The 26075-nt window shown below is 39.1% G+C and overlaps 4 protein-coding genes across 4 annotated transcripts; 3 read left to right on the forward strand and 1 right to left on the reverse strand.

Annotated features, from left to right (window-relative positions):
* The first annotated feature begins 359 nt into the window (after window positions 1–359).
* On the forward strand, window positions 360–3971 carry ATERDJ3B (DNAJ heat shock family protein). Its single transcript, XM_021949430.2, has 9 exons — window positions 360–914; window positions 1015–1150; window positions 1464–1575; window positions 2010–2126; window positions 2436–2522; window positions 2814–2873; window positions 2964–3041; window positions 3239–3310; window positions 3539–3971. Exons 1-9 carry the CDS (start codon window positions 686–688, stop codon window positions 3695–3697), a joined length of 1050 nt encoding a protein of 349 aa, XP_021805122.1. The 5' UTR covers window positions 360–685; the 3' UTR covers window positions 3698–3971.
* Window positions 3972–5226: 1255 nt separating this feature from the next.
* Window positions 5227–9749, forward strand: LOC110749343 (alpha/beta-Hydrolases superfamily protein). Its single transcript, XM_021949429.2, has 5 exons — window positions 5227–6352; window positions 7204–7722; window positions 8018–8077; window positions 8247–8663; window positions 8782–9749. Exons 1-5 carry the CDS (start codon window positions 5612–5614, stop codon window positions 9358–9360), a joined length of 2316 nt encoding a protein of 771 aa, XP_021805121.2. The 5' UTR covers window positions 5227–5611; the 3' UTR covers window positions 9361–9749.
* Window positions 9750–12651: 2902 nt separating this feature from the next.
* LOC110749342 (Late embryogenesis abundant protein (LEA) family protein) lies at window positions 12652–14352 on the reverse strand. Its single transcript, XM_021949428.2, has 3 exons — window positions 13871–14352; window positions 13530–13749; window positions 12652–13056 (listed from the first exon to the last, which is right to left on the reverse strand). The coding sequence occupies exons 1-3, from the start codon at window positions 14074–14076 to the stop codon at window positions 12841–12843; spliced, it is 642 nt and encodes a 213-aa protein (XP_021805120.1). The 5' UTR covers window positions 14077–14352; the 3' UTR covers window positions 12652–12840.
* Window positions 14353–15373: 1021 nt separating this feature from the next.
* LOC110749403 (transcription coactivator) lies at window positions 15374–21172 on the forward strand. The gene is made up of 10 exons (XM_021949511.2): window positions 15374–15733; window positions 15883–15972; window positions 16112–16216; window positions 16483–16584; window positions 16687–16771; window positions 16884–16953; window positions 17097–17141; window positions 17230–19779; window positions 19900–20116; window positions 20347–21172. The coding sequence occupies exons 1-10, from the start codon at window positions 15650–15652 to the stop codon at window positions 20893–20895; spliced, it is 3897 nt and encodes a 1298-aa protein (XP_021805203.2). The 5' UTR covers window positions 15374–15649; the 3' UTR covers window positions 20896–21172.
* The last annotated feature ends 4903 nt before the right edge of the window (window positions 21173–26075 follow it).

Raw genomic sequence — 26075 nt, forward strand, 5'->3', positions numbered from 1 at the left:
AGCTCGTAGTTGTATGCGCTACTTTATTCTTTCACACGGAGTCATTCTCTCTAACCGTTGGATCAAACTATCCAACAGGGGAATATGAGAAACAAAGTAACTTAACTGGTCCACTGGGTCCGAGGTCGTTTAGGCTTGTCCCATCCCATTAGATCTTCCCAAGCCCAACCCATCCCATGGGTTATTTTATGTAAAATTATATAATTGCCCCTCTCCTCGTCACGGCCTCCAGTCCGGTTCCAGGAAAGCGTAGCGGACGTGGCGGACACTAATTGGCTAGAACAACAATTCGCTAACGGTGATTGGCCAATTTGGAGGAAAACACGTCGCAAAATGCAAATGGAAGCAACGACTTGACTTACACAATACAATTGAATTGACGAAGTGAGCGAGCGATTGGGAGTGAATGAGTGTCCTCCTTCCTTGCTGTTACCTGTTGCCTGTTTTGTTGTTGTGTTGGATAGATTATATCAATTAAGTAAACCAACAAACGAACTCAACCTTGATCCACCCATCCATGCCTGCCCAGGTCTCAGGACGAGAGGAGGCCGACTGACTGACGACGACGACAGACGACTGACCTAGAGTTTAATTTGTTTCCTAGAATTAGCAGTTGGCTTAAATTCATTCATAAATTAATTAATTGGAGATCCAGTTAATTTGAGCGCCAAAATCAGATCTTGCAATGGCGCATCAGAGAACCAAGCTTATTTTCCTGTTGCTGGTGTTGTGCGCTCTCTGCTATGCGTTCGCCGCCATTGCAGGGAAGAGCTATTATGAGATACTCCAAGTCCCCAAGGGAGCCTCCGACGAGCAGATCAAGAGGGCTTACCGAAAGCTCGCCCTCAAGTACCATCCTGATAAGAACCAAGGCAATGAAGAGGCTAATAAAAAATTCGCCGACATCAACAATGGTGCTTCCTTACTTACTTCTATTCCTTCTCCTCCTAATTTCTCTTCCATTCTTCACTTGTTATTGACTTCCTCTTCTTTTCTTCTTTTGAAAATAATTAGCCTACGAGGTGCTTTCGGACAGCGAGAAGAGGAGCATATACGATAGGTATGGAGAAGAGGGGCTGAAACAGCATGCCGCTAGTGGAGGCAGAGGTGGCGGTGGAATGGGAATGAACATCAATGACATCTTTGCCGAGTATGTTTCCTTTCCTTCTTCATTCCCCTCTTCTTCTGCTTTAATCAGATATTTGAATTACAATACATTCCATATAATTCCTCATATCAGCAATATCAGTTCAAAACTTTAAATCTAGAATTTTCAGATTTAATGTCTCCTTTCTTTATTAATATGGACTATGGACTAAGAACTATGAGCGAGTTTAATTACAGACTTAAAAGTAAGGTAGCTCTAATTGCATATTTGTATAGTAGCTCAGCTCACTTTGTAATTTTGAGGACATCTCAGTTCTTTTTGTTTTACTTTTTAACAACTTAAAGGTTTCTTTTAGTTTTTTTGGTGGGCGCTCTATGGAAGACGAAGAGAAAATCGTCAAGGGTGATGATGTAGTTGTAGAATTGGATGCAACATTGGAAGACCTCTACCTGGGAGGCTCATTGAATGTAAGACTCATGTCTCAATTATGAATATGCATGACTTCCAGAATCTGAAAGATATGAAGTTGTTCACCTATGCAATTTTAAAATGTCATCATATACTACACTTTCACTTACCACATTTGAATAATCCGAATTATGGGCAATAAGCATATCAACCTTGCCTGAAAAGGTTATACTGAAAATCATTGAAGTTTTAGTGATCGCCAATAGCATGACATCATAAGTTTATTTTTGTGTTTCTGTACACACACACACACACTCTCTCTCTCTCTCTCTCTCTCTCTCTCCATCCCTCACTGTGATATGATCTGATTTTCTTTGTGTTTGTTCTGACATCTTTCTGCTATGTTCACTACATGCAAGAGAAACCATCTTTCCAAGCCTGTAAGCTATGTGATCTTTTCATTTATGTGTGACTTTGTACATGGCATTATCAGGTTTGGAGGGAGAAGAACATTTTAAAGGCAGCACCAGGCAAGAGACGTTGTAATTGTAGAAATGAGGTCTATCACAGGCAAATCGGTCCAGGGATGTTCCAACAGATGACAGAAGAGGTATGTGCTTCAACAAACATTTCTTCCAACAAATTCTTCCAAATTCATTTATTTCTTATTAGGGAAAAACGACTTTTGAGAGGATGATAATTTCTTTAGGCTGCATAAGAAAATGTTGTTCCATTATTGGCAACACATCTGTTGCCTCTGAAAAAAGCCGTTTGTAGTCCTTCATTATTGTTTGTAGGCTGCGTTCACAAGCATGTCCATCTAGTCTGCATAGACTAATTTCTTTTTCTGTCGCATTAACAATTACTTTGACTGGTTATGCTACTACCTTTCTTACATACTTTATTATGGCTCTTACAGGTCTGTGAACAATGTGCTAATGTCAAATATGAAAGGGAGGGATATTTCATCACTGTTGATATTGAGAAAGGGATGCAAGATGGGCAAGTAAGCTTTCGTTCTTCATTTCCCTTTGCAAGCTTTAGAGTTTATTTTTCTTCGAATTTGTTTATGTCAGTAGATTATCTCGTCCCTGTGTTTCCATGTATCCTCTCATATGTATTGTTATATGTTGGTGTTTTAAATATGAAATATATGCTGTTGTTCTGAGTAGTAGCTTTCTTGAAATATCTTGAATGATACTGTCTTCTGTCCATACTTGTAGAATTGAAAAACATTTGCTGTGATGAGTATAATTTGTTCTGATTAGAATGAGAAAAAAATTATGCTTTTAAACAGGAGGTGGTTTTCTATGAAGATGGTGAGCCCAAAATTGATGGAGAAGCTGGAGACTTAAAAGTTAGTTCTTTGACCTTGCCACCTTGGTTTAGTAAATTGAAATATCCATGTGCCATGTTCTGAAAATAACTAACTACATTGCTTTTGCAGTTCCGTATCCACACAGCACCTCATGACCGATTCAGAAGGGAAGGCAATGACTTACACACAACCATCACTATCACACTGGTATGACTTGGATTAATTTCTGGGTTAGGTTATTGTTCTTATTAGTATTTAGTCCATCTGCCATCAAATTTTGGATGCAAAAAAGGTTCCAGCTAGCATAATTGGGCTTATTAGTTATTCCAGTTGACCTTGTCCTATGTAAAATTACGTTTTTGGTTCCATCTAGATTTGATTTCTTGGACCTTTATTGTATACAGGTTCAAGCTCTTGTGGGCTTTGAGAAGACCATCAAGCACCTTGATGATCATTTGGTGCACATCGGCTCAAAGGTCAGCAGCATTTACTTCCTACCTAATAGGCTATAGCTTCAATATTGTCACGGAAAGGACATTATGTTTCTTTCTCGTTTATATATATATATATATATATATATATATGTGTGTGTGTGTGTGTATATATATATATATATACGTGTGTTTGAGTTAGAATGGGGAAAAAGATAAAGTTGAGGTGACGTACATATTATTATGTTGGTTGATAACGATGGCATGGCGCAGGGAATTACAAGGCCCAAGGAAGTGAGAAAATTCAAAGGGGAAGGGATGCCTTTGCATTTCAGCAACAAGAAAGGAGATCTGTACGTAACATTTGAGGTTCTATTCCCCACGTCACTAACAGAGGAGCAGAAGACAAAGATCAAGGCTGTTCTTGGTTAGGTGCCGTATAGGCAGCCTATAGGAGGATATATATATTTTTGTTAGTTCAGTTGAGATATGTTTCAATTGTAACATGATGATGAGATCTTCAGTACAGAAAGTTAAGAAAATTTAAGGAGGCCCGAGCTGCTACTTCTTTTTGAGCCCTGAGCCCCAGCTGAGCCCGAGTTTAGTGAAGTGAAAGGAGTAAAACATTTTACGATCATCTTGTAGTTGTAATATTTTCCCCATCTTTGTTACAGTTTTTGAGTTTAGCTGCTGCATTTAAATCCAATCCAACTGCCTTCCTGCCTGCCTTCCACCCACTTTAGGCACCGCTAAGTGAACTTTATTTCTATAAATTTTAGGGCTACCTAATATATTATTATATTTCTCAGCACCCTACCTAAAAAGGAAGCTGCAAGTGAAGAAGGGACGTTGTTTTGGACCGTGACAATGAGAATAGGTCAATGGTTGGTCCCCCTTGGCCCTTGCGGGAGGAAAAAAACTTACATGTAACAGGGATAATACTGTTTTGTTATTTTCAGCCAATAATACAATGACATATGGAAAAGTTATCTTATATGTCATTGCATTATTGATCGGGAATAACAAAAAGTGTTATTCCCGTCACATGAGAGTTTCTCTCCTTGTGAAGGGCATGCATCATGTATGCATTGTTGCTTAATCTTCTTGTTAACTGTCCTCCTCAGACCACAAGTTTCGGTAATTAGTTAGTTATGTTTGCTTGCTAGTAGTAAGTATTTCCAACTTCCATCTCCTCAATGAAGAATGGACTGAATTTTCACATGGAAAGGAAACCTCCTCTCAGCCCCTCAATGAAGGAAGGGGTCCCACTCCCAGCCCATGGCAGGCAGGCCAGGCCCAACATTAAGGAGGAGTCGTAGTCACCGTTATTATTGGCTAATAAATTGCTAGGGGAGGTCCAAGTCCACCAACATTACATTTTTACATTTATTATAGTTTAACCTTATGTGCCTCGCCTCGCCCTCGCGCTATCCGTGCAACAAATAAAAGGACAAATATAAAAATGAACACTTGATCAAAAGAAATTAAAGAAAGAAAAAAGAAGAAACACATTTCAAAATGAAACATTTTCGAGAACGCGACAGGTATTTTGGAGTAGAGTAAAGTACGTACAGGAGACGTATTCATTCGCTACTTTGCTGTTTTCTGTGTGTGCGTGTGTGCAGAGAGAAAGAGAGATAAGAGCTTTGCGGACACGTCACCCGTGGATATATGGGATTTTTCTATTTTAGAATTTAGCTGAATGACTAATAATAATGTGCATCCTCTTACGTGGCAAGTCTCCGATAGCTTTTCGAGTTTTAGTCAGAAACAGATAGGCAGATTACGTATAGAGACTCCAGAGAGAGAGAAAGAGAGGGAGATTTTGGGCCTACCACGCGCTTTCGTATGAGATTCATATTGAGATTGCTACCCATACCCATGCGAATGTGATGTGTCATCATAGCATAGCATGAGAGAGAACAAACAATTTATTCTTATTGGCTTCAATTTACATACATAACCAGTTAGTGAGTATTCCTATCAAAATCAAAATTATTTCAAACCAAAGCCGACTGATTCGTGAAGTTGGTGAGCAGTTCGGGTTTTCCAAACTACAAAATTACATGCCCAAACCACACCACCCACCCCCTCTCTCCCTTTTTATGTTTCTTTTGTTTTCTAGCTGCTTCTCTCCCCCTCTTTCTCTCTCTCATTTCCTGTAAAAGTAACAGAGACGATCCTATTTAAAACTCCAACACTCTGTTTGTAATTGAATAGCCTTTCAAGTTTGAGCTTTTATTTTAATCTATTTTTTTCGTTCACTTGTCTTGCAAACCAAAACCCCCCATAAATCAGAACAAGTGTATATAAAGGAGGAAGGAATAATCAGGCAGGGAGTCAGAAATGGATGGCCTTTGTTTGAAAACAACTGCGTCAGGGATACATGGGATACCTTCCACGATTTCAGCGGCTGCAGCGCTCGACATCCGTACCAACCCATCTCCATCTCAGGTGAGCGCCATTGGGAGATCCACCTCCACTGCCGGGGTAGACAAGTCCACTACAACCACGGCTCACAAGAAGACGACCCCCTTTTCTAGGTTCTCGTTCAAGCACCCCTTGCAATCTTTATGGCCTGGAGGATCAAGGGCAAGATCAAGAGCAAGAGGAGGTGGACCCACCTACAATGGGAATGGGATGCCTCTCGACGACGCCGACGCAGACGCCGTCCCTTTCGAGGCGGAGGCGGAGGCGGAGGAGGAGGAGGAGGGCCAGAGTGCGACAAGGGAGTCGGACGGTCAAAGTGGCAACTGGGTCTTGAAAATTTTGCACGTGAGGTCTCTCTCTCTGCGGAGAGGGAGAGAGGAACAGGGGGGTGGTAAGAGTGGTGGTGGTGTTGCAGAGCTTCGCAAGGAAGATGAGAAAACCGTGCTCCGTGATGACGGAAATGGGCCTGGCTCTGAGGGAGATGATGACGAAAATGATTGTTGTAAAGTTTCAGACGAAGAAGATGATGCAGCGGCGGCTGAGTTTGATAAAGGTTCGTTCTCGAGGTTGCTTCGGAAGGTTTCGTTGGCGGAAGCGAGGTTGTACGCTCAAATGTCGTATTTGGGGAACTTAGCATATTCCATTCCTAAAATCCAGGTACGCACACACCATTTTCCTTCCCCTTCCCCTTCCCATTCCCAATTTGGTTTGTGTAAGATTCAGGGGAGAGATAGGGGCTTTTCTTTTGGGTGAACATTTAAGACCAACTTACAATTTCTGGTTTGATTTGATTTGATTTCCGTTGTTATGATGTGGATCTTTCATGTGGCTTTCTTTTTGGTTTGGCTTTATGAAATGATTCCTAATTTCAAACAGAACAATTTCACAGGGTAAAGAATGTTTGCTTTTCCGTGAGAATCCAGCAATTTTCTTCTTGTTTCAGATTTGATCGCCTGACCAATCAGTCAAATTAGGCCACCCTTTTTGAAATTCTACTTTTGTTTCTCTGTTTTTATAGAACGGATTTTTCATCTTTAATGTCTCCAAAATTTGTCAATCCTGCTCTTCTTTCTCGTAAGCCAAATGGGTTCATTCATAAGATCTTGTCATCTGAATTCTGGACATTCATTTAGAAATTGCGGGAAGGTTTTAGTTTATATATGAACTTTCTTTTCATAATAGCAGCGACCCAATATTGGTGCATCAAAGCTTAATCATGTAAATAAAATAGAATCACAGAAATTTTGTGTTCTGTTGATTTTTGGTTGGGGGTGGTGGTTTGCATTCTTTCCTCGCTTGAACACGTTATTGCATTCCTGATAACCTCAGGTTCATGATCTTTATCCTATGATATTGTTGTATTTTACTGTAAATTGGAGAATTACTCTTGAATATCATCTGTTTTTGTTGCTAAACCATCTCATGTATCTAATTCACCATTCAAGCTTTTAAATTCCCATATAAAGTTACATACATAAGAATTTAATTTTCTCTATTTTCAAATTCAGCCAGGAAATCTCCTAAGATGTTATGATCTGCGCTTTGTTACTTCGTCGATAGAGAAGAAGGAACTGACTGCTAAAACTGAGAAAGATCAAGTGTCAGCTGAAATTCAAGAAACAGAGAAAAACCTAGAGGAAGACAGGGAAGAAGATGCAGAAGGGAAGGAGCAAAAGAACAACGGATACCGAATAAGTGCATCTGCTGCGTATCAGATTGCTGCTTCTGCAGCTTCCTATCTGCATTCTCATACAAGGAGCATACTTCCATCCAAATGTTCAGAGGCTGAGGCTGAGGCTGATAAAGACTCACCTGAAGAAAGCAGTGGAAGAAGTGACGTTGTTAATAGGATGAACTCAGAAGTGGCTTCTTTAATGGCAACCACTGACTCAGTGACAGCTGTGGTTGCTGCAAAGGAAGAAGTAAAGCAGGCTGTTGCAGATGACTTAAATTCAACATGTTCATCACCTTGCGAGTGGTTTATATGTGATGACGATCAAAGAGGCACCAGATTCTTTGTCATTCAGGTATGTAGACTGATAATTTGTTTCATATTTACTCCTGCTATAGGTTTATAGGCATTTGCCAGAGGGCCCTGCCTTATGCTCTGTACAATATTTATGTATCTCAACTGCTTAAGCGTGTTGGGGCTTTTAGAATAATTTTCTTTCTATTAGCAGTTAAAACAAAGGGCACACATTGTATATTCAGATGGCTAGTTTTGCCATTTTTCCCAGTTATATGATTTACTTGTTAGCCCATTTTATTTCATAATATTTAGTATCTTTTCTATATTTGACTTTAAATCTTTTTTATTTGCAGGGTTCTGAATCACTGGCATCCTGGCAAGCAAATCTACTCTTTGAGCCCATTCAGTTTGAGGTTAATCCTTTTCACAAAATGTCTAGTTTTTCTAGTTTTAGTATCTACTCTGTTTGTTAGAGATGATTGAGAAAAAAACAAAGATGTTGATGCTTCAATTGAACTGTTCTGAGGGAGATTGATGAATGCTTTTAGGTGATTACTTATTGAATGCATCTGCTTTTTCTAGGGACTGGATGTGCTCGTGCATAGAGGCATATATGAGGCTGCGAAAGGGATTTATGAACAGATGCTGCCTGAAGTCCATGACCATCTCAAATCTCGTGGTGACCATGCAACCTTTCGTTTTACTGGGCATTCTTTAGGGGGAAGCTTAGCACTACTAATAAATCTCATGTTGCTTATACGACTTGAAGTGCCAATTTCTTCATTACTTCCTGTTATAACTTTTGGTGCGCCATCCATCATGTGTGGAGGTGATCAACTGCTTCGCAAACTTGGATTACCACGGAGTCATGTTCAGGCTATTATGTTGCACAGAGACATTGTACCCCGTGCATTCTCTTGCAATTATCCAAATCATGTGGCAGAGCTTCTCAAGGCTTTAAATGGGAACTTTCGGAATCTTCCCTGTCTCAATAACCAGGTAGAACTTGTACTGTTTCAGAAAGATCAAACCAGGAGAATAGAAGAACATTGAGTCAATTCTTTCATTTTTTCCCTGCATCTGATATATCTGATCATTTTTGTATTTTGAAAAACAGAAGCTATTGTATTCTCCAATGGGGGAGCTCCTGATTCTTCAACCAGATGAAAAATTCTCGCCAAACCATCACCTTCTTCCTTCAGGCAGTGGTCTATATCTTCTAAGCTGCCCGTTGTCAGATGCCAATGATGCAGAGAAGCAGCTCCGAGATGCACGGTTGGTATTCTTAAACTCACCACACCCACTCGAGATCCTAAGTGATCGGTCTGCATATGGTTCGGAAGGAACTGTTCAAAGAGATCATGATGTGAATTCGTACTTAAAATCTGTTCGTGAGGTGATTCGCCAAGAGCTTAACCAGATGAGAAAGGCCAGGAGACGGCAGCGCCGCAAGGTTTGGTGGCCCCTCGTAGCTGCCCGTAGTGTGCATGGAGGTGTGATTGTGGGAAGGCCTGTCGCATCATTCAATACGGGGCACGAGCAGTTCAACTTTTCTGGCATGCTACAAACGGGAAAAGAGTCGTTGAAACGGTTCAGTAGGCTGGTTGCATCGCAGCATATGCATTTGTTTGTGGTGCTTCTGGTACCTGTGCGACTGTTACTGTTGGGGGCATACAGCGTGATCAGTTTGCGGTGACCAGTGTGAGGTTGGCACGCAAGTGAAGTTTGTGATTACTTTGGCTAAGATAGTTGGAAAGGAACTTGGAAGGGTTGTGGGCATGGCTGGCCGGACAATTAGATGATTCTTTATTCATTTTTCTTCTTCTTTAAATAGAAAGCAATCCAATGATATGATCCAATTGTACATTTGTTTGTTTGTTTGTTTGTTTTTTTCACATTTTTGAGAGATGATAAATGTGAAGGTGGTATGTAAAGAAAATAGCATGACATCAATGGGGCATAGAAAGGAAATATTAGTGGTACTCAAAGATGTGTGTGGAGTTCATTTTGAGTTGGATGTTTATTTAGATACCGTATACCATAGAACTTGGTATGTATTTATGTTGTTTTCTTTTTGGCCTGAAATTCTTGTGAGGGTTAGCTCTAGTCTAGTGAAATTGATGCGACTCACTCAACAATGATCATTGGTCTGTACGTTTATCCAAGAGTGTAAGCAAAAGCAATAAGCAGTGTGGAAAAAGATTTGAAAACGAGATGTTTGACTGACTGACTGACTTATTGTTGTGTAGATACAGCTGCACCAAAATGGATTCAGTTGCATCCTCAACTTGTGATACTCGCAAGTGCACGAGCCGTTTGGTAGTATAGCATATGTAAGTGCGAGGTCGATCCCACGAGGATTGGTGATTGAATGATCCAATTCATTTTCCCTACACAAAACAGAAACGAAAAAAGAAAGGAAATAAATAAAACAAGAAAGAAAGAAAATAACTAACTCAAGTAGATAAGTTCCCAAGTTCAATTAGATTAACGGATTGATTCTAGCTAATGTATGATTAAGCCATGGTGTGTGGTCATAACCTTGTGTTCCTAATTCCCTAATTTGATCATTTGTTGTCTAACCTAAAATTAAGCATTAGGAACCCATTGAGCATAGAAGAACAATTTAAACAACCAAGCATGTATCTAATCCCTGTTGTCGAATGTCCATACATACTCTTCCTATTCATAGTTCAATTCGAATTAAAGCATGGTGTATACTCTTAATTCAAACCAAGATAGCTAACATGCAAGCCTAAATGGTGATCAATCATTCAAACTAGCATATTAACTTATAAGCATAATGAATAAGAACATGAACCATAATTGAAACTTGGAAACTAATCAAACTTGAAACTAAAGAAAAGAATTTACATAATGAAAAGTTAAGTGGAACTAAGAAAACTTAAGAAGAATTTCAGCACAAATATTTCATTACAACAATTGAAAACTAGAAAATGAAACTAAGAGAATTTGAGGGAGAGAAGGGAAGGGAGCTCTAGAGAAGTGTTTGAGAGCTCCCCCCCTTGGGGTGTGTTTACAAGCTTGGGAAACCTCACTATATATAGGCCTAAGGAAGCTGAAAATCTGAATTAAGTATGGCTAATGCATACAACACTTGTTTTATAAAATCTGAAATGGTTGATGCACTTCACTAATAAATCCCACCAGCAGCCCTAGCTCATCTTCATGTCACCATGACCAAGCTTCCAACCAGAAATAATAGATCATCCTGAGGTCAGCATGACCAGCAACTTCAAGGGCTTACGAATTGGGCTTCCCTTAAGCAAATTAAGACTTTAAGCACTCAAACTTGAAGTTCAGAATGTCTTCTTTCCAGCCATATATCATTTGGGCCAATCCAAGGTCGGAGGAGGAAGTTAAGGCCAAAACAAATTGCTAACTCATTTTGCGCGCTGATAAAATCCATCCTGAGCATGGCTCTGTGTTTGCTAGGTAACAGACTCCATATTTATCCAATGGGGCTGAATTTTGGATATGTTATATTACACACCCATTGGAACAACTTTCATGAAGAATGTGGCCTCATCCGAGCTATGTAGGTTGCTGAAACAAAGCTTGCAATATGACCTACGAAACTGGGCTGGCAGGGGACTGTAGCCAAAATTGAGTTTGTCTTTAAGCTCTTCATCCATTCATCCAAATTAGGCCCTAACATGCATGGATTGCATCATTTACTATCCAAAGCCCTCATTATTACCTAAAGCTCAATGAACTGAAAGATAAACACAAAAAGGATTAAAAGCACAAGTTTAACTAAAAAACATAACCAAATCATAAGCTAGAAGGGTACAAAATGATATGTAAATATGCACCGATCACTTATGTACACCATTTTGAGTCGGATTGAACGCGATGGGGTTGTGCGGACCATAGATATTCACTCAGGTCAGATTTAACATACAAAGTTCCAAATCCAATCCAACAAGTTGCAGACAGATAATAATAAAAGAGAAAATTCATTTCATATGAATGGATGCTATACTTTAGTGATATTCACGTTTACGCATGTGCAGAATCACATGTCAAAATTGAGGAGAGTAGTCAAGGAGAAGAAGAAGCCAGAGCACAAGTCAATTGGGTTGGGTTGGGTTGGGTTGGGTGGGTGGGTGCATGACAAATTGACAATGGCATTGAGCTGGAGCTGGAAGTAGACAAAATAGGTGTCTGTATGCGTGTGCCAGTACTGCTACTCTGCTGCCCGGTCCAAAATGGCTGGGTAAAGTTCCTTCCTTCCCAATGCCCGCCTCTGCCTATCCATCCAACACAGCACTGCCCAGCCCAGCTGTTACGTGTTTGGGAAAGAATAATGTATTTGCCTATAGTATAGTATACATATATGACATATGTACATCAACAAATACATACATAATTTATAAATGTGAGTACACACTGACAACAAAATGTCTACACATTACAGTATACGTACTTACTATACCCGCCTTGAGTTGAAATTACAGGTTTTCTTCCACTCAAATGCCCGAAATATAGTTGCAAGTTTTAGATTACATATTTAATACCAGTTAAGTTAGGCAGTTACTTAGTTAGCACTGCCATGTCATCTATTGTTGGGTATCCTTTCTTTTGAAAAAGAAAGAGCTAAAAGAAAGAGCTAGGCTGCAAATGCTATTGTTGAGTATCCTTGTAAAACTAGTGTGAGAGACATTCGGAAGATTGGAGATGCCTCAGACGGTGCATACAGAAAAACTGAATTCCATACATGTTAATGTCAATGATTTTAGCATGTAACCAAATCCAATTTCAGTTTAGCAGTGATTGTTATTACTGCTAAACTAAAAGAAACAGTTTTGGGCTATTCCCATCTCATTCAGTAATTAGTAATTACTGATAGTCAATATAGGGCCAGGGCAACGGACTCCGGCTGACGCATGAGTTAAAATAACTAAACAATAACGAAAGTATATCATCTTCATTATAAACTCACATTTCCATTGGTCATATCATATGACACACTGCTTAGAGCATTATATTTCATAGACAAAAAGGAGATAATCAAATTCTTGTACATATAACGTTGAATCAAACTGAGAAGAAAGCATAGAGAGCCCTACTACTTTATTCAATCCCCAATCCCCAAACAAAAGGAAACTTGGGGTTTTTTTTTCTTCTTCTTTTCCTTCCTTGTTTTATTTGGTTACAGATTAAGTTTACTAGCCAAGTACCATGAGTGCATAGCAAGGCTGCCAAAGGCCATGATGTTGGCTAGAGATGATAACCCATGAATCATCCCAAATTTCTTATTCATGGCTGCTAGTTTTGGGTTTACCTTTGCCACTTGCACATTTTTCGACCATCCAACTTCTTCCCCAATGTTCTGTTCCCTCTCCACCTTATGCCTTTGCTTCATCATCTGCACCACAATTACAATTAACAGAGCACCATCACATGCTGCTATACGTTTATGTGCAATCAGAGCAGTTTCTAGTTATGATCGAAACAAATTACCAGTCTCATTGTTATATGCGTGTCAGCTACTAACGAAATGTAACCAAATAAACACACAAACAGGTTTTTATTATCATATATACACATGTTTGGTAAAGCAAGCACTAATTTGAATTTGAACCTAACACACAGAGTCACAGATTGGTTTTAGTTTTGCTTGTCGAGAGACAAGAATGAAAAATCTGGTAGCTAGGCTAATATTTTGTCAAGTTATGGAATAAAATGCACATGATTTAGCAATTATCAAGTAGCAAGTGGAAGTGGCAAGTGGCAATTAGCACTCAGCAAGTAGCAAATAGCAAGCAGCAAGTAGAAATTAGCAAGGAGCAATTAACAAAGATACATTAAAAGAAGGAAAGAGCAGAGAGTAAAAGTCACCTCGACGGTCATGGGTGTGAAGACGAACAAATTGGTGAGATTAAAGGCCAAGGAAGAGAGCAAAAAGCCGAGCTGGTACTTTTCAGCAACAGAAGAAGAGTTCCAGGGATGCAAATACCCAAACGAGGCTACTGATACTGCACAGCAGATCCCCACCATTGAGAAATACGCTGGAAACATCTTGCTTTGAAGATTACCAAACTGATGCCTCGGAAGATTCCTAATTTCAATAATAACCACAAATCCCATCCCATCCAATCCAAATCAATTTCCTTCCAAGAAAACTGAAAAAAAAATGGAAATGGAAAAAAATGAGGTGAAGAAAATAAAAGGTGACCTACTTGAACATGATGATGCCGCCGATGAAGGTAACCCAGAGAGCCGCACCGAAAGCGGTGGAGAAGGTGAGGAGATGAGCCAGTTTTAGGTAGGTGGAGAGGGTGGGTGAATTCGGACCATCCGATTTGGATCCAAAGGTCTCCGGGGAGAAAATCACTCCGATGGCTAAGAAAGCCACGGCTGCTAGGAATCGAGTCAACCAAGCCATCTCGCTCTATTCAAATTTTGCAAACCCAAAGGCTTTTTTATTTTTCAGGGTTTTAGTGGTTTTGGAAGGAAGACGAGAAGACGAGAAGACCACCAAACCCAACAACGAACGATTGAACTCGATACAAGGACTCCGGACCCGTAAGCAAAGCTTACCAACTAAGTACTGCCAGTGCCACCCAGCCTCACTCTTCTCTTCTCTTCTCCCGGAGTTGATTGAAATTGTCGTCGAATAAATGGAATGGGTCTTACTCATTGATGACCCTTGGATTTACCAAACTTATCCAGCGGGCGGTTGGTGATTCACCTAACACAAAGTTTAGTTATCATGGGCTTCGGTTCGGGCTTCGTGTTGTTCGTCTTCTCTCGTAGGCAGTGACACGTGTTCAATATCCGTCATGCCGTAGATTCCACGTGGAGCACTCACGCAATTTAGTCCTCCCTCCCGCCACTGGACCAAAATCACAATATAGTTTGAGTTCCGTCCCTTCTCTCTCCCGCTTTTAGTTACCAAATATGATCACAAAAAATATTAAATTAATAACCTTGTTTTTTTGGCCAAGCATTAATAATAATAGTCAATTCATTTCGTTTGCCTAAATACTTCCTCCACAAGTTTTGTTTTAGTTTTAGGCTCTTGAATCACTCATCATCACACCTCACCTTGTTCTATCTTCTTGAGGTTAGATTAGGTCAGGCATTTGGTTTGTTTTTTGTTTTCATTTTGGGTGTGAGAATGTGAATGTGAAAATGTCTCATATTGGAAAGTTATAAAACCTTTGCAAGGGCTTATGTGTTTGGGCTACTTCTCAGCCCTTAATAGGTTTCTCAACTTTTCAATGTGGGACATTTCACTTTTATATTCTCACATGCCCCCACACATGGAGATGTATATTAGTTCGAAACCAATACAATTTTACCAATCCGCATATGATCCAATATAGATTGAATTACGATTTTTTCAATACAATCCGATTCGATCCAATCAATATTGAATTGGATCGGAGGTGATTGCACTGTTAAACAAGTGCAAGGTCATGATTGCACTGTTAAACAACCACAAATACTCATTTGGGCTCCGGACAGAAATAGCAGATAACGGTTTCATTATGGGTTCGGACTTGTTATCATTTGGGTTTCTGGGCTCCCTTCTCGTAGGCAGTGACACATGTTCAACATCTGTCATGCGGTAGATTACACGTGGAGCACTCCCACAATTTAGTCCTCCCGCCACTGCACCAAAATCAAAAAATGAGAAAAGAAAACAGAATTTGAGTTCCCTCCATCCCTTCTCTCTCCCGCATTTTTTTTTATAGATAAACCAAAAACAATAATATAATAATAATTTCATTTCCCCCAATTAGTCAGTCTGTCTTCCTCCCCAAGTTTCGTTTTGGGCTTTTAGCGAGAGACGACAGAGCAGAAAGAAGCATTTGTCTTCTCCAGCCTTTGAATCACTATCACACCTCACCTTGTTTTATTTTTCTAAGGTTAGGTTAGGTTAGGGTAGGCTTTTGGGGATGAATTAGGTGTATAACTTGTGAGAGAGAGAGAGTGTTGAGATTCAGATTTCAATGTCGGAGGGCAATTCTCCGTCGAAAACGTTTCTCGGCGTCCGTTTCATTCTCTTGGGATTCGACCCCCTTCACGAGCAGAAGGTCCTCCTTCCTCCCCTCTCTCTCTCTCTCTCTCTCTCTCTCTCTCTCTCTCTCGTACAAGTTACAAGTTAGAAATTTCAAATTTCCATGTATTACAGGTATATGATGTTATGCCCTTGTTCACTTTTGTGTTAATTGATATGGCGTAGGTTCGATCTAAGCTTGTGGGTTGTGGCGCGGTGGATGTCGGCCACTATTCCCTGAATTGCAGTCATGTGGTTGTGGATAAAACTGTGTTTGTAAGTCGATTTTCTTGTCATTGCTTCTCAAGTTACACTTTTGACGTTTTAAGTTTATGCTACTATATGTTTGCTCCTACAATTTTTGTTATTATTGAAATTTAATACTGTTTTTGCATTGGAATTGTACGGTGCGTAGGATGATCCCATATGTGTTGCTGCCCGAAATGACGGCAAAACACTTGTCACGGCTTTATGGGTTCATCACAGTTTTGATGTCGGAGTGCCCGTTGAGTCTACTTCTGTGAGTTTTCTATCCCCTCTTTCTCACTCTGATTTGCCTTATCATTTTACAATCATACCATTCATTCTGCCCCTTTATTTTGTTTTTCCGAATCTAGCTTCTTCAACATGTCCCCATTCCCAGTGACGCTTGCCACTTATTCATTTGACTAATACTGTAAGCTAAGCAATGTTTATTAAGAACGCATAGCTTTAAAGCATTTTCACGAAATCCGTATATATTACTATTTGCATACTGTTTTGTATTTATAATAGTCGTTTGCACAGATTATATACAGACCTCTTAAAGATTTGAATGGTATTCCGGATGCCAAGAGTTTAATTGTATGCTTGACTGGATATCAGCGACAAGATAGAGATGACATTATGGTACACATTTCTACTTTTTTGTAACTTCTGATACAGGCCCTATTGGAGAGTTGTTTCATGAGAGTACCCTGTCTCATGATTTCTTTCTGTTTTCTTTATCAGACAATGGTGGGTTTAATGGGTGCTCAATTTTCTAAGCCCTTGGTGGCTAACAAAGTCACTCATCTCATATGCTACAAATTTGAGGGTATGGTTTTCTTTTATTTCCTGTGATGAATTCTTCTTCAGCTCTTTACATTTTGTACTTCTATGTCAAAAGTGCTTAAATGGTATAGAACAACTCGTTGTTATATCTGAAGGGGAGAAGTATGAACTTGCCAAGAAAATCCCAAAGATAAAGCTGGTCAACCATCGCTGGTTGGAAGATTGGTAAGTTCATGTTTTCTTCATTCTCTTATGTTTTCAAATTCTGATATTAGGTGATGTGTTTTCAGAATGTTACAAAAAGAAAAAGTTGCCACCACTATGAATTATTATTATTTCCGATCTAAGATCCTTTATAAATGCTTCAGCTTAAGGGATTGGGCGCTCCTTCCTGAAGATGATTATAACAAGAGGTGAGTTGGTTGTGTGTACACTTTGGAAATAAATTGTTCTTTATAGGTCTGCCAATGTTTGTGCTGAACTCTCACTCTCTCTCGACAGTGGCTATGAGATGGAGATGATGGAAGCTGAGGCTAGAGATTCAGAAGATGAGGCTGAAAACACCATTATGAAGCAATCTGGGGGGAGAAACATGCATAAGAGTCCTCTTAATATAAAAAGTCCCCCAGCAACATCTGCGATGCCTAAGTCAGAAGGAAACGTGCCTAAGGTTCCCATGAATTTTTATAATGCTATGGACCATGTATTGATTCCTCAGAATGAGAATAAATTAGGTCAAGCCTCAAGCTTTTCTAGTGCTTATGTTTCCAACGGAGTAAGCTGTCAGAATGCATGCAAATTTAGGGATGGTACAGATGGTGAGCTAAATGACCTACATCACAGAACTCCAGATCCTAAGGTGAGAGATGATTTGACATCTAATTTTGGAACTGCTGAAACGCCTGCTCATTCTGCTAGGACCCTAAGCTACTCAAGGCAAACCCCATTGAAGTCAACACTTCCACTGCACGTGGGAGATAAATCAAGCAATGGAAGTGTGTCTTCTAAAGTACCCATTTGCAAATCAAATGCCAATTTTGGTTTAGCCTCTTATACCTTTAAGGCAGATCAAGAAAATAACAAAATTGACTCCAGTTGTGTTGAAGTCCCCTTAAAAGGAATTCATTCACAGAATGGAGAAGAATCAAGTGGTATATTGCCTCGGAAAAGGACGATGGATCTTTCTTATGGTAGCTCCAAATCACAGAAGATGAATCATGATGCAGAAGCAGGCATTATTTGTAGTCCTTCATCAAGTGATAAATCTCCAAAAGTAAAGCCAACATCTATGGTTGATGGTTCATATGAGACTACTAGCCATTATGTCATCAGAAATGATGACCGCTCTCTGGATAAGACTGGCAATTTGAGTGCTGTAGAAAGCTCATATGCTGGTATTTCACCAACCAAATCATCTACTGTTATCCGGAAGCCATTGGCATGTGATCTGCCTTTCTCTGCAACTGTGACCTCTGAGACAGCGGAAGATGGAAATGGCAACAAGAAAACACCTCTAACCACTTTTCAAAGATTAAGAAAGTCCAGCTTATCCAGCAAGCCTGGTATTGTAGATTGTGTTGTGGAAAAACTGACATTTGCAGTCAGCAAAACAGTGGAACTGCAAAATCAGCATCAAGATGTTGAGGGTCTGTCTTCAAATAACAAAAAGTCAGTGACTAGTAATTCCAACGACCCTGCTAGTTTGAACTTGCTTAAAGATGGAAATAATCACTTAGATACAAAATCAGTAAGCAAGAGGATGATTTCCAAGAAGATCCTGGTTTCTAGGCCTAAGTTAACTTCTGCTAACCAAAAGGGGTCTGTGTGCTTAGGTGAAGATGCCTCTTTAAATGATACCACTTTTCATTTAAATTCAGGGGACCATGAGAAATCCCCTGGTGCTATGAAGCTTGACATGCTTTATCCAGGTGCTGCTGCGGAACCCCCAAAGGAGGTGGAGGGAAAAGATGTTACCATGACTGCAGATGTTGCTGAGAATAATGTTCAATCTATGGATGATGAAACTGAGGCTCCTGAGGAAGAAAGTGAACATAAGTTAAAGAATGTACTTCATGAAGCAAAGGCTATAGGGGTTCAATCCACAAGTAAATGTGTCACTACCAAAGAGAAATCAGAAGGGATGCAGCAGATATCGGATCACTCTGATGCCTGTGTTCATGGTGATGCAATGGCCTCAGCAGAAAATACAGATGGAAATGAACGAGAAACGACAGTTTCTGACAGGATTTCCTTGCTGGTTGAGTCAAGCTCAGAAGGAGACGGTGTCAAAGGAAAGAAGAACAAAGGGAAAAAGCGTGATTTGGGTAAAACCAAGTTTAAAGCTGTTCCTGCTGTGGCTGATGTCATGAAACCTAAGAAATTTGTCTCTGAGGAAGATACTCAGAATGAGAATATTGGGGAGACACAGAAGGAACCGGAAAAAATAGTAGGCAAATCTAAGCGCCATAGTGTGCCCAAAAATAAGTTAGAGAACTCTTCCAAAATGAAGGAAAACAGGCCAATTGTTTGTGGGGATCAATCTGTAAGTACGGCCGAACAGCAGGCAGGAAAATCAACGGAAGATACTCAGAATGAGAATATTGGGGAGACAGAGAAGGAACTGGAAAAAATAGTAGGCAAATCCAAGCGCAGTAGTGTGCCCAAAAATAAGTTAGAGAACTCTTCCAAAATGAAGGAAAACAGGCCGATTGTTTGTGGTGATCAATCTGTAAGTACGGCCGAACAGCAGGCAGGAAAATCAACGGTTAAATCTAATATAACTCCATTGAAGATAAATCATTCATCTGTAGAGATCAGTCCTAATTCTTCAATACCAGAGGGGAAGGCTCCAAGCAACATTAAAACTGAACCTGTATGGTTTATTTTGAGTGGGGCCAAATTTCAAAGAAAGGACTTTCGGCAAGTTATCAGGTGTTTGAAAGGAAGATGTTGCCGTGATTCTCATCACTGGTCTTACCAGGCAACACACTTCATAGCTCCAGGTCCAATAAAGAGGACAGAGAAGTTTTTTGCTGCTACAGCATCTGGAAGGTACATACCTTATATCATTACTGAGGCCCTTAAGGTCCTTTTTCTTGAGATGTTTTGGGTCAGCTAATTGAATTTTTCCAGTGCAAATGGATGGTTTAATGTATTCTATGTGAAGTGCAGGTGGATTCTTAGGAGTGATTATTTGGCAGCTAGTAATCAGGCAGGAAGATTTTTGGCAGAGGAACCTTATGAATGGCACCAGAATGGCCTTAGTGAAGACGGTGCAATCAATTTGGAGGCTCCAAGGAAGTGGCGGCTCTTGAGAGAGAGAACGGGCCATGGTGCCTTCCACGGAATGCGCATTATCATATACGGTGAATGTATTGCACCACCTTTGGTATGTGATATTTCCAAATTTAGTTTCATGTTTTACATTTTTCTGATGCGGAAGCCTTAAATTTTGCCAAAAAAAATTAGACATCTTTCAGAATTTTTTTTTTCATACGGATGTGGGATATTATTGCCTGAAATGGATTGAAAGCTGACCAGATAATAAGTTTTGTCCTGGTTGATTCATAAGCCATTGTTAACCAGTATATGCATAATGCACTTCTCATCTTCAAACAGGATACTCTGAAGCGTGTTGTGAAGGCTGGTGACGGGACAATATTGGCAACTTGTCCTCCTTACACTCGATTTCTCGACTCGGGGGTTGACTTTGCCATTGTCAGCCCAGGCATGCCACGGGTTGATATGTGGGTACAAGAGTTCTTGAAACATGAGATACCTTGCGTTGCAACAGATTACTTGGTTGAGTATGTGTGCAAACCTGGGTACCCACTTGAAAGACATGTGCTGCACAATACTCATGCATGGGCAGAAAATTCGTTTGGGAGGCTGCAGAGGAGGGCAGAAGAGATTGTCGAAGACGTTTTTGCACCTCAGGATAGTTCTGGTAGTAGTGATATACCTTGCGTGGTTTGCGGATCTGTAGAGAGAGGAGAGGTGATGCTGATATGTGGCAACGAAAGTGGTTCTGTTGGCTGTGGGGTTGGTACTCATATGGACTGCTGCAATCCGCCACTTGAGGATGTTCCGGAGGGTGATTGGCTTTGTCCAAAGTGTAGTCGGAGCAAAAACAGCACCAGCTCTTCCAAGAAAAGGAAAAAGGGTTAGAGCAAATGATTGTTCACTCATCCCGGGTGCAATTTAATTTTGGTTTTGTAGATTAAGTTATGGAGTCTGTAGATTGATTAGCAATGCATTATTGTCAATTGCATCCTTTTTTTTCCTTTTCCTTTTTTCTGTTTACAGTTGGAGCCTTATTATTAGTGACTTGTATAGGGGGTGTTGAAATTACAGTTTAATTTCGGAGGTGTGATTGTACGATGGCTTGATATGATGAATGCACAAAAGTTGTTTGTGCAGATGCTCTAACGCGCAACGTGGGAAAGGCAGTTGTTTTTGGTTTATGCATTGTTGTCAATGGCCGGGTCGGGCTAGCCCAGCCTAAAGTTTATGTGCTTGAGCTGGGCCGAATTTAATGAGGAGAGATAAAATATCAGGCTGGGTCGGTACAAATAATTCAAAGCTCAGGCTCATTCTAGGGGCTTCGGCTTTCTCAAGCCTATTGAGTTAGATCGAGTTGGGTCGAAATGGGCTTACTACATTTTTTTATCCGTATTTTTTGTTCCTCTTTTCTTATCTTCTTTTTCTATGTTTTTACGTGTTTCCTATTTAACTATATTTATATTCCCCCCTTTTCTATTTTTAATAATGTTCATAATTCCCTTAGGCAAAAATAATTAACAATCCAACATTCATCAACGAAACTCCAAAATGCAGCATTCATTAACGAAACTTCAAAATGCAGCAATTCACTAATGTAACCCCAAAATGCAAAAATTCATTAATGAAACCCTAAAATGTGACAATTCACTAGTAAAGTTCAAAAATACGAAAATTTATTTGCGAAACTTCGAAATGCAAAAATTTATTTATAAGCATCCAAAATGCAAAACTTCATTGGTGAAACCCCAAAATGCGAAAATTTATTAATGAAATTCTAAATTGCAAAAATTCATTTGTGAAACCCCAAAATGCAACAATTCATTTGTGAACCTGGAAAATACAAAAATTCATTTGCTTAACACCATATGCGAAATTTCATTTGCTAGACCCCAAAATGAGAAATTTCATTTCGAAACCCAAAATGCGAGAATTCATTTGCGAAATCCCAAAATATGAAATTTCATTAATGAAAACCACTCTTACTCCTCGCCTTCCCTTGTCTTCTCTTCGACTCAAATGCCTTATTGCGTCCAGGCTTGAGAAATATTATGGACGATCCATATGATGATGATGAGGGTATTCTCTCATTTTTCTAAATAGTTCAATAATATAACAAATTAATTAATAATAATTCTGAAAAAGAATAGACTAGAGCATAAGAGTAGTGTACTGATTCGTAGATCAAAGTTAATAATTTAAAAAATAGTATGAATGATAAAAAGTAGGAGGGGTGAGCGAGAAAGTCTCTGACTAGGGAATAGAATAAATAAAGTATAAAGATAATATAACAGTACGGGGAATCAATAAATAAATAAATGGTGCCCTCGTGAGAAGCAAAGCAATGCAATGCAATGCAAGCCCACCCTTTCTTTCGCCGCAAGAAAATATACTTTTAATTAAAATGAAATGAGGAATTGAAAACAATTAATATAGCTTCTGAGGCTGAAATTGTGAATGTGAATGTGAGTGGATCTTACATATATATATATATATATATATATATATATATATATATATATATATTCATGAGCCTGCTGCTATTACCCTGTAAGCCTGTAGCAGCAGACAATCAATCACTAGCAACTTAGCTACGCTGATCATCAAGAGAGATACAGATGTGCGTGCGAGCTAGGCATGTTTAAATTCCACTTCCCCACCAATGGGCAAGTGGGCATTCGTCAGTATTTTAATTTCTCTTTTTGTTTTCTTAGAGAATTGTTTGTTTGTTCTTTTTAATTCATAGCTACGCTGTGGATGCTGCAGAGTCACGCGGAACTAAGAATAATAGAATTCCAGCCAGCAATGGCCACATAGTTTTAGTTTTAGATGGGATTCACCATTCATAGAATTCAAACAGGAAAAAGGTTTTCTTTTCTTTCTGTTTTGAAACTGGCAAAAGTAGGGTTTGAGACAGACACACTGTCACACACAGCCAACCGGCAGCTAATTAGAACATGGAATGGAAGTGGGTTGTCATAATTAGAACATGGGGTGTTTTGCATCACATCATCATATCATCTGTGTTTTTATTTTACCAACCATTTGCAATTTTGCAGAAATCGAATTTCACTACCTACTTTTCACTTTGTCTTAACAAAAGCAAGATGTTAATCAAGAGCGCGATTACAGGCTCGCTGATCGTTGTTTGATTTTCAACGCCCAAGACCCAAGAGCATGTGGCAATTATCCAAATGTCCCTACCCTACGTACGTATCCTCATCAGTTTTTATATAAAGTTTCCATCCATCTCTCTTTCGCAATTGCAAAACTTAGTGCATGCAGATCTTTAGATTATCGATAACTGGAAATCTCATGTGATATAATTGGGATCGTCTTGGGTCATGTGTTTCTTCAAGGTGGAAGCCAAAGTGGAATGAGTGGGAAATGCTACATTGCACCCAACTTAATTATGTGTTAATTTCTTAGTGGGCCCAAACATAATACAAAAAAAATACTATGACATCAAATATAATAATTTAGTGGCCAACGGGGCTTAACTCAGTTGAAATGACATTAACTTGTAGAGAATGATCCCTGTAGTTTGCCTCTTTTTCATTTTCATGATAAAAGGAAGAGACTCGTATTGCAAGGAACAAAAAAATGAACTCTTCCTAAATGCATCAGCGCCATGACTTGTGTAAATGGTCTGTTGGTGTTAGGCAGCCCTTTAATCATGAAAGTGAATCTAATGAGTTATTTTTAGTTCAACTTTAACCACCACTTACATAGCTCACTTTAGTCAAGATAATTATTGTAAATGTAAACATTAATGACTCTATTAGCTTTTTTATTTTTTTTTATAGAAAAAATCGTATTTTATTAAACCGAAAGAAACATTACATGGTAAGAACTATAATGTTAACGGTGGCCTCATTAAAACATTCCCAGAGAAAACAAAACCCTGGGTAAGAAAGAGTACCACCCATTCTATTGACTAAACAGAAGAGTCAAACAACTTATACGAAACAGACAAAAACCTAAAACCCAAACACAAAACCCTTAAAACAACATCTCATCACTACGTAGGTATACTGTTAAAGAAGTCATCCTATGATTTCGAGAAAGCATCATAATTCTTCGTACAGAGTCAAAAATGTAATATGGGTATCATAATAGATCCAACCAATTACCCAACCGCAAAACCATTGAAACACATCCCATCACTATGCATATATTGTCAAAGAAAGCCTCCTATCATCTAAAGAAAGCATTATAGTTCTTTGTACATAGTCAAAAATGCATTGTGAGCATCATAATAGATCCAACCAAACACCAACCGCCACCTCCAATTTTCTTGACCCATAACCCTAGTTGACAAGCAACGGAGATCAAGATTGACCTCTTAGCCTAAAGAAATTTTCGAAGAAAGATCTTCATAGTAGGAACGTTCATTGGTTGCCAAGCCCACAAATGTTTCATAGAAGAATTATTAGGAAGACCTTGGAGACCCCTCGAGGCTGGTCTTCTCCGCCTTGTCAACAAAATTCTCGATACAAAAACTACGCTTACCAGAAAAAACCATGCCACTAACAATCAAATGCCTAAGACCAGTTTCCGCACGCTTTTGATTCCCACTTGGTGCCGCATACTTGTCATCCCCTTGAGCAGAAGAGGTGGTGGTCACCTCCATAGCTTTAAGATGGAGATTGCTAACTAGTGACTGCCTCCTTGGGAACCCAGAAAGGAAGCCCACGTAGTTACCCCACGGAGAACAAAAGAGCAAAAAAAAAAACCGTCATACTCAATACACCAAGAAGAACCCATACAGGCAATCAAAGAAGATTGAGAGAGACGGCATAGAGAATGAGTAAAGAAAACTGGAGAAACCCTAAACCCTAACCGTCAAGGCTCTCATCGCGTGAATGAGAGAGCGACCCCAACTTATTAGCTTTTTTGTTTTGTTCGCTACTCTCGGTGAGTCCAAATCAATTCTTCCCTAATCTAATATCCTCTCCGTGTTACCTATTTTAATTATCGTGTTTTGTATTTAGTATTTATTATTATAAGTTAATAGAGTTTGGTTTTGTTATCTTGTGTTGGGTTTTGAAAGTCGAATTCAACAATCCTCGACTAGTTTATGAGTTTAAACAATTTTTTTTGTTGTGATCTGAAGCCAATTAGCTAACCAGTTCAAATTTATACTTTAAAAAATGCAATGGCAACAGACTGAACTGACATTTTTAAAAAAATGGAAAACGTAATAATGGAAGCTTTCGATGGAGGAGCAGAGAATACAGGCCTTTGGGAATACTCTTATATTTTTTATCTTTGGATTCTTGGATGGATGGTTCATGCTTCATGGTTGTTGATCTCATTAATTCCTAACAACATTCTTAAATATAGTCCTGTCCTCCGTTATTACATAATTAAATTTTACAACAGCCTTCTTTTTTGTTTGGTTTTTCATTTTTAATTGGCGCTTGTCAAGAGTAACCTACAAACACAAACATACGGCTGTAAATATATAGTCCATTTTTATTGAGGGATTCTTTAAATAATTTTATTTGAGGGACACCTTAAGGGTTCCTTACGATTTTTTTTTTCAACGATCGAAACTATCTATTTTTTAAGTTTACATTCATAGATCATTCTTGCAAAAAATTAGACAAATCAAAAACTGTTTCGATATTCAATTGTGTCCTACAAAATCAATCAACACAGTGTTTTAAAGAAAGTACTAAAATTTCAATTATTCAATTGAGTAGTCAAATGGTATTGGATTCAAGTATTTTTTGTAGAGATAATCTACAAAATAGACGGTTTGGATTAGTAATATACAATACGGAATGAGCCCTACAAAAATATGCCTCAAATAAGCTAATTTGAGAAGACCCTTAATAGAAGCCCGCCCTCCGTGTGTGTGTGTGTATATATACCTACCATACATGATCCATATAAAATATATATTGATTTTTCTCTTTGCGGGGTTGCAAAGTAACAATGAAATAATTAACACAGCAGCATTTCACATGGATGCCTGATTAATTTACACAGTTGACAGTGCATACTTTATCTTTGGGAGCTTTTGGGAGCTTTTGTTGCAACGCAAGAAAGAAGAAAGAAGA

This window comes from Prunus avium, chromosome 8, assembly GCF_965620075.1.
Source record: "Prunus avium chromosome 8, drPruAviu1.hap1.1, whole genome shotgun sequence".
Lineage (NCBI taxonomy): Eukaryota > Viridiplantae > Streptophyta > Magnoliopsida > Rosales > Rosaceae > Prunus > Prunus avium.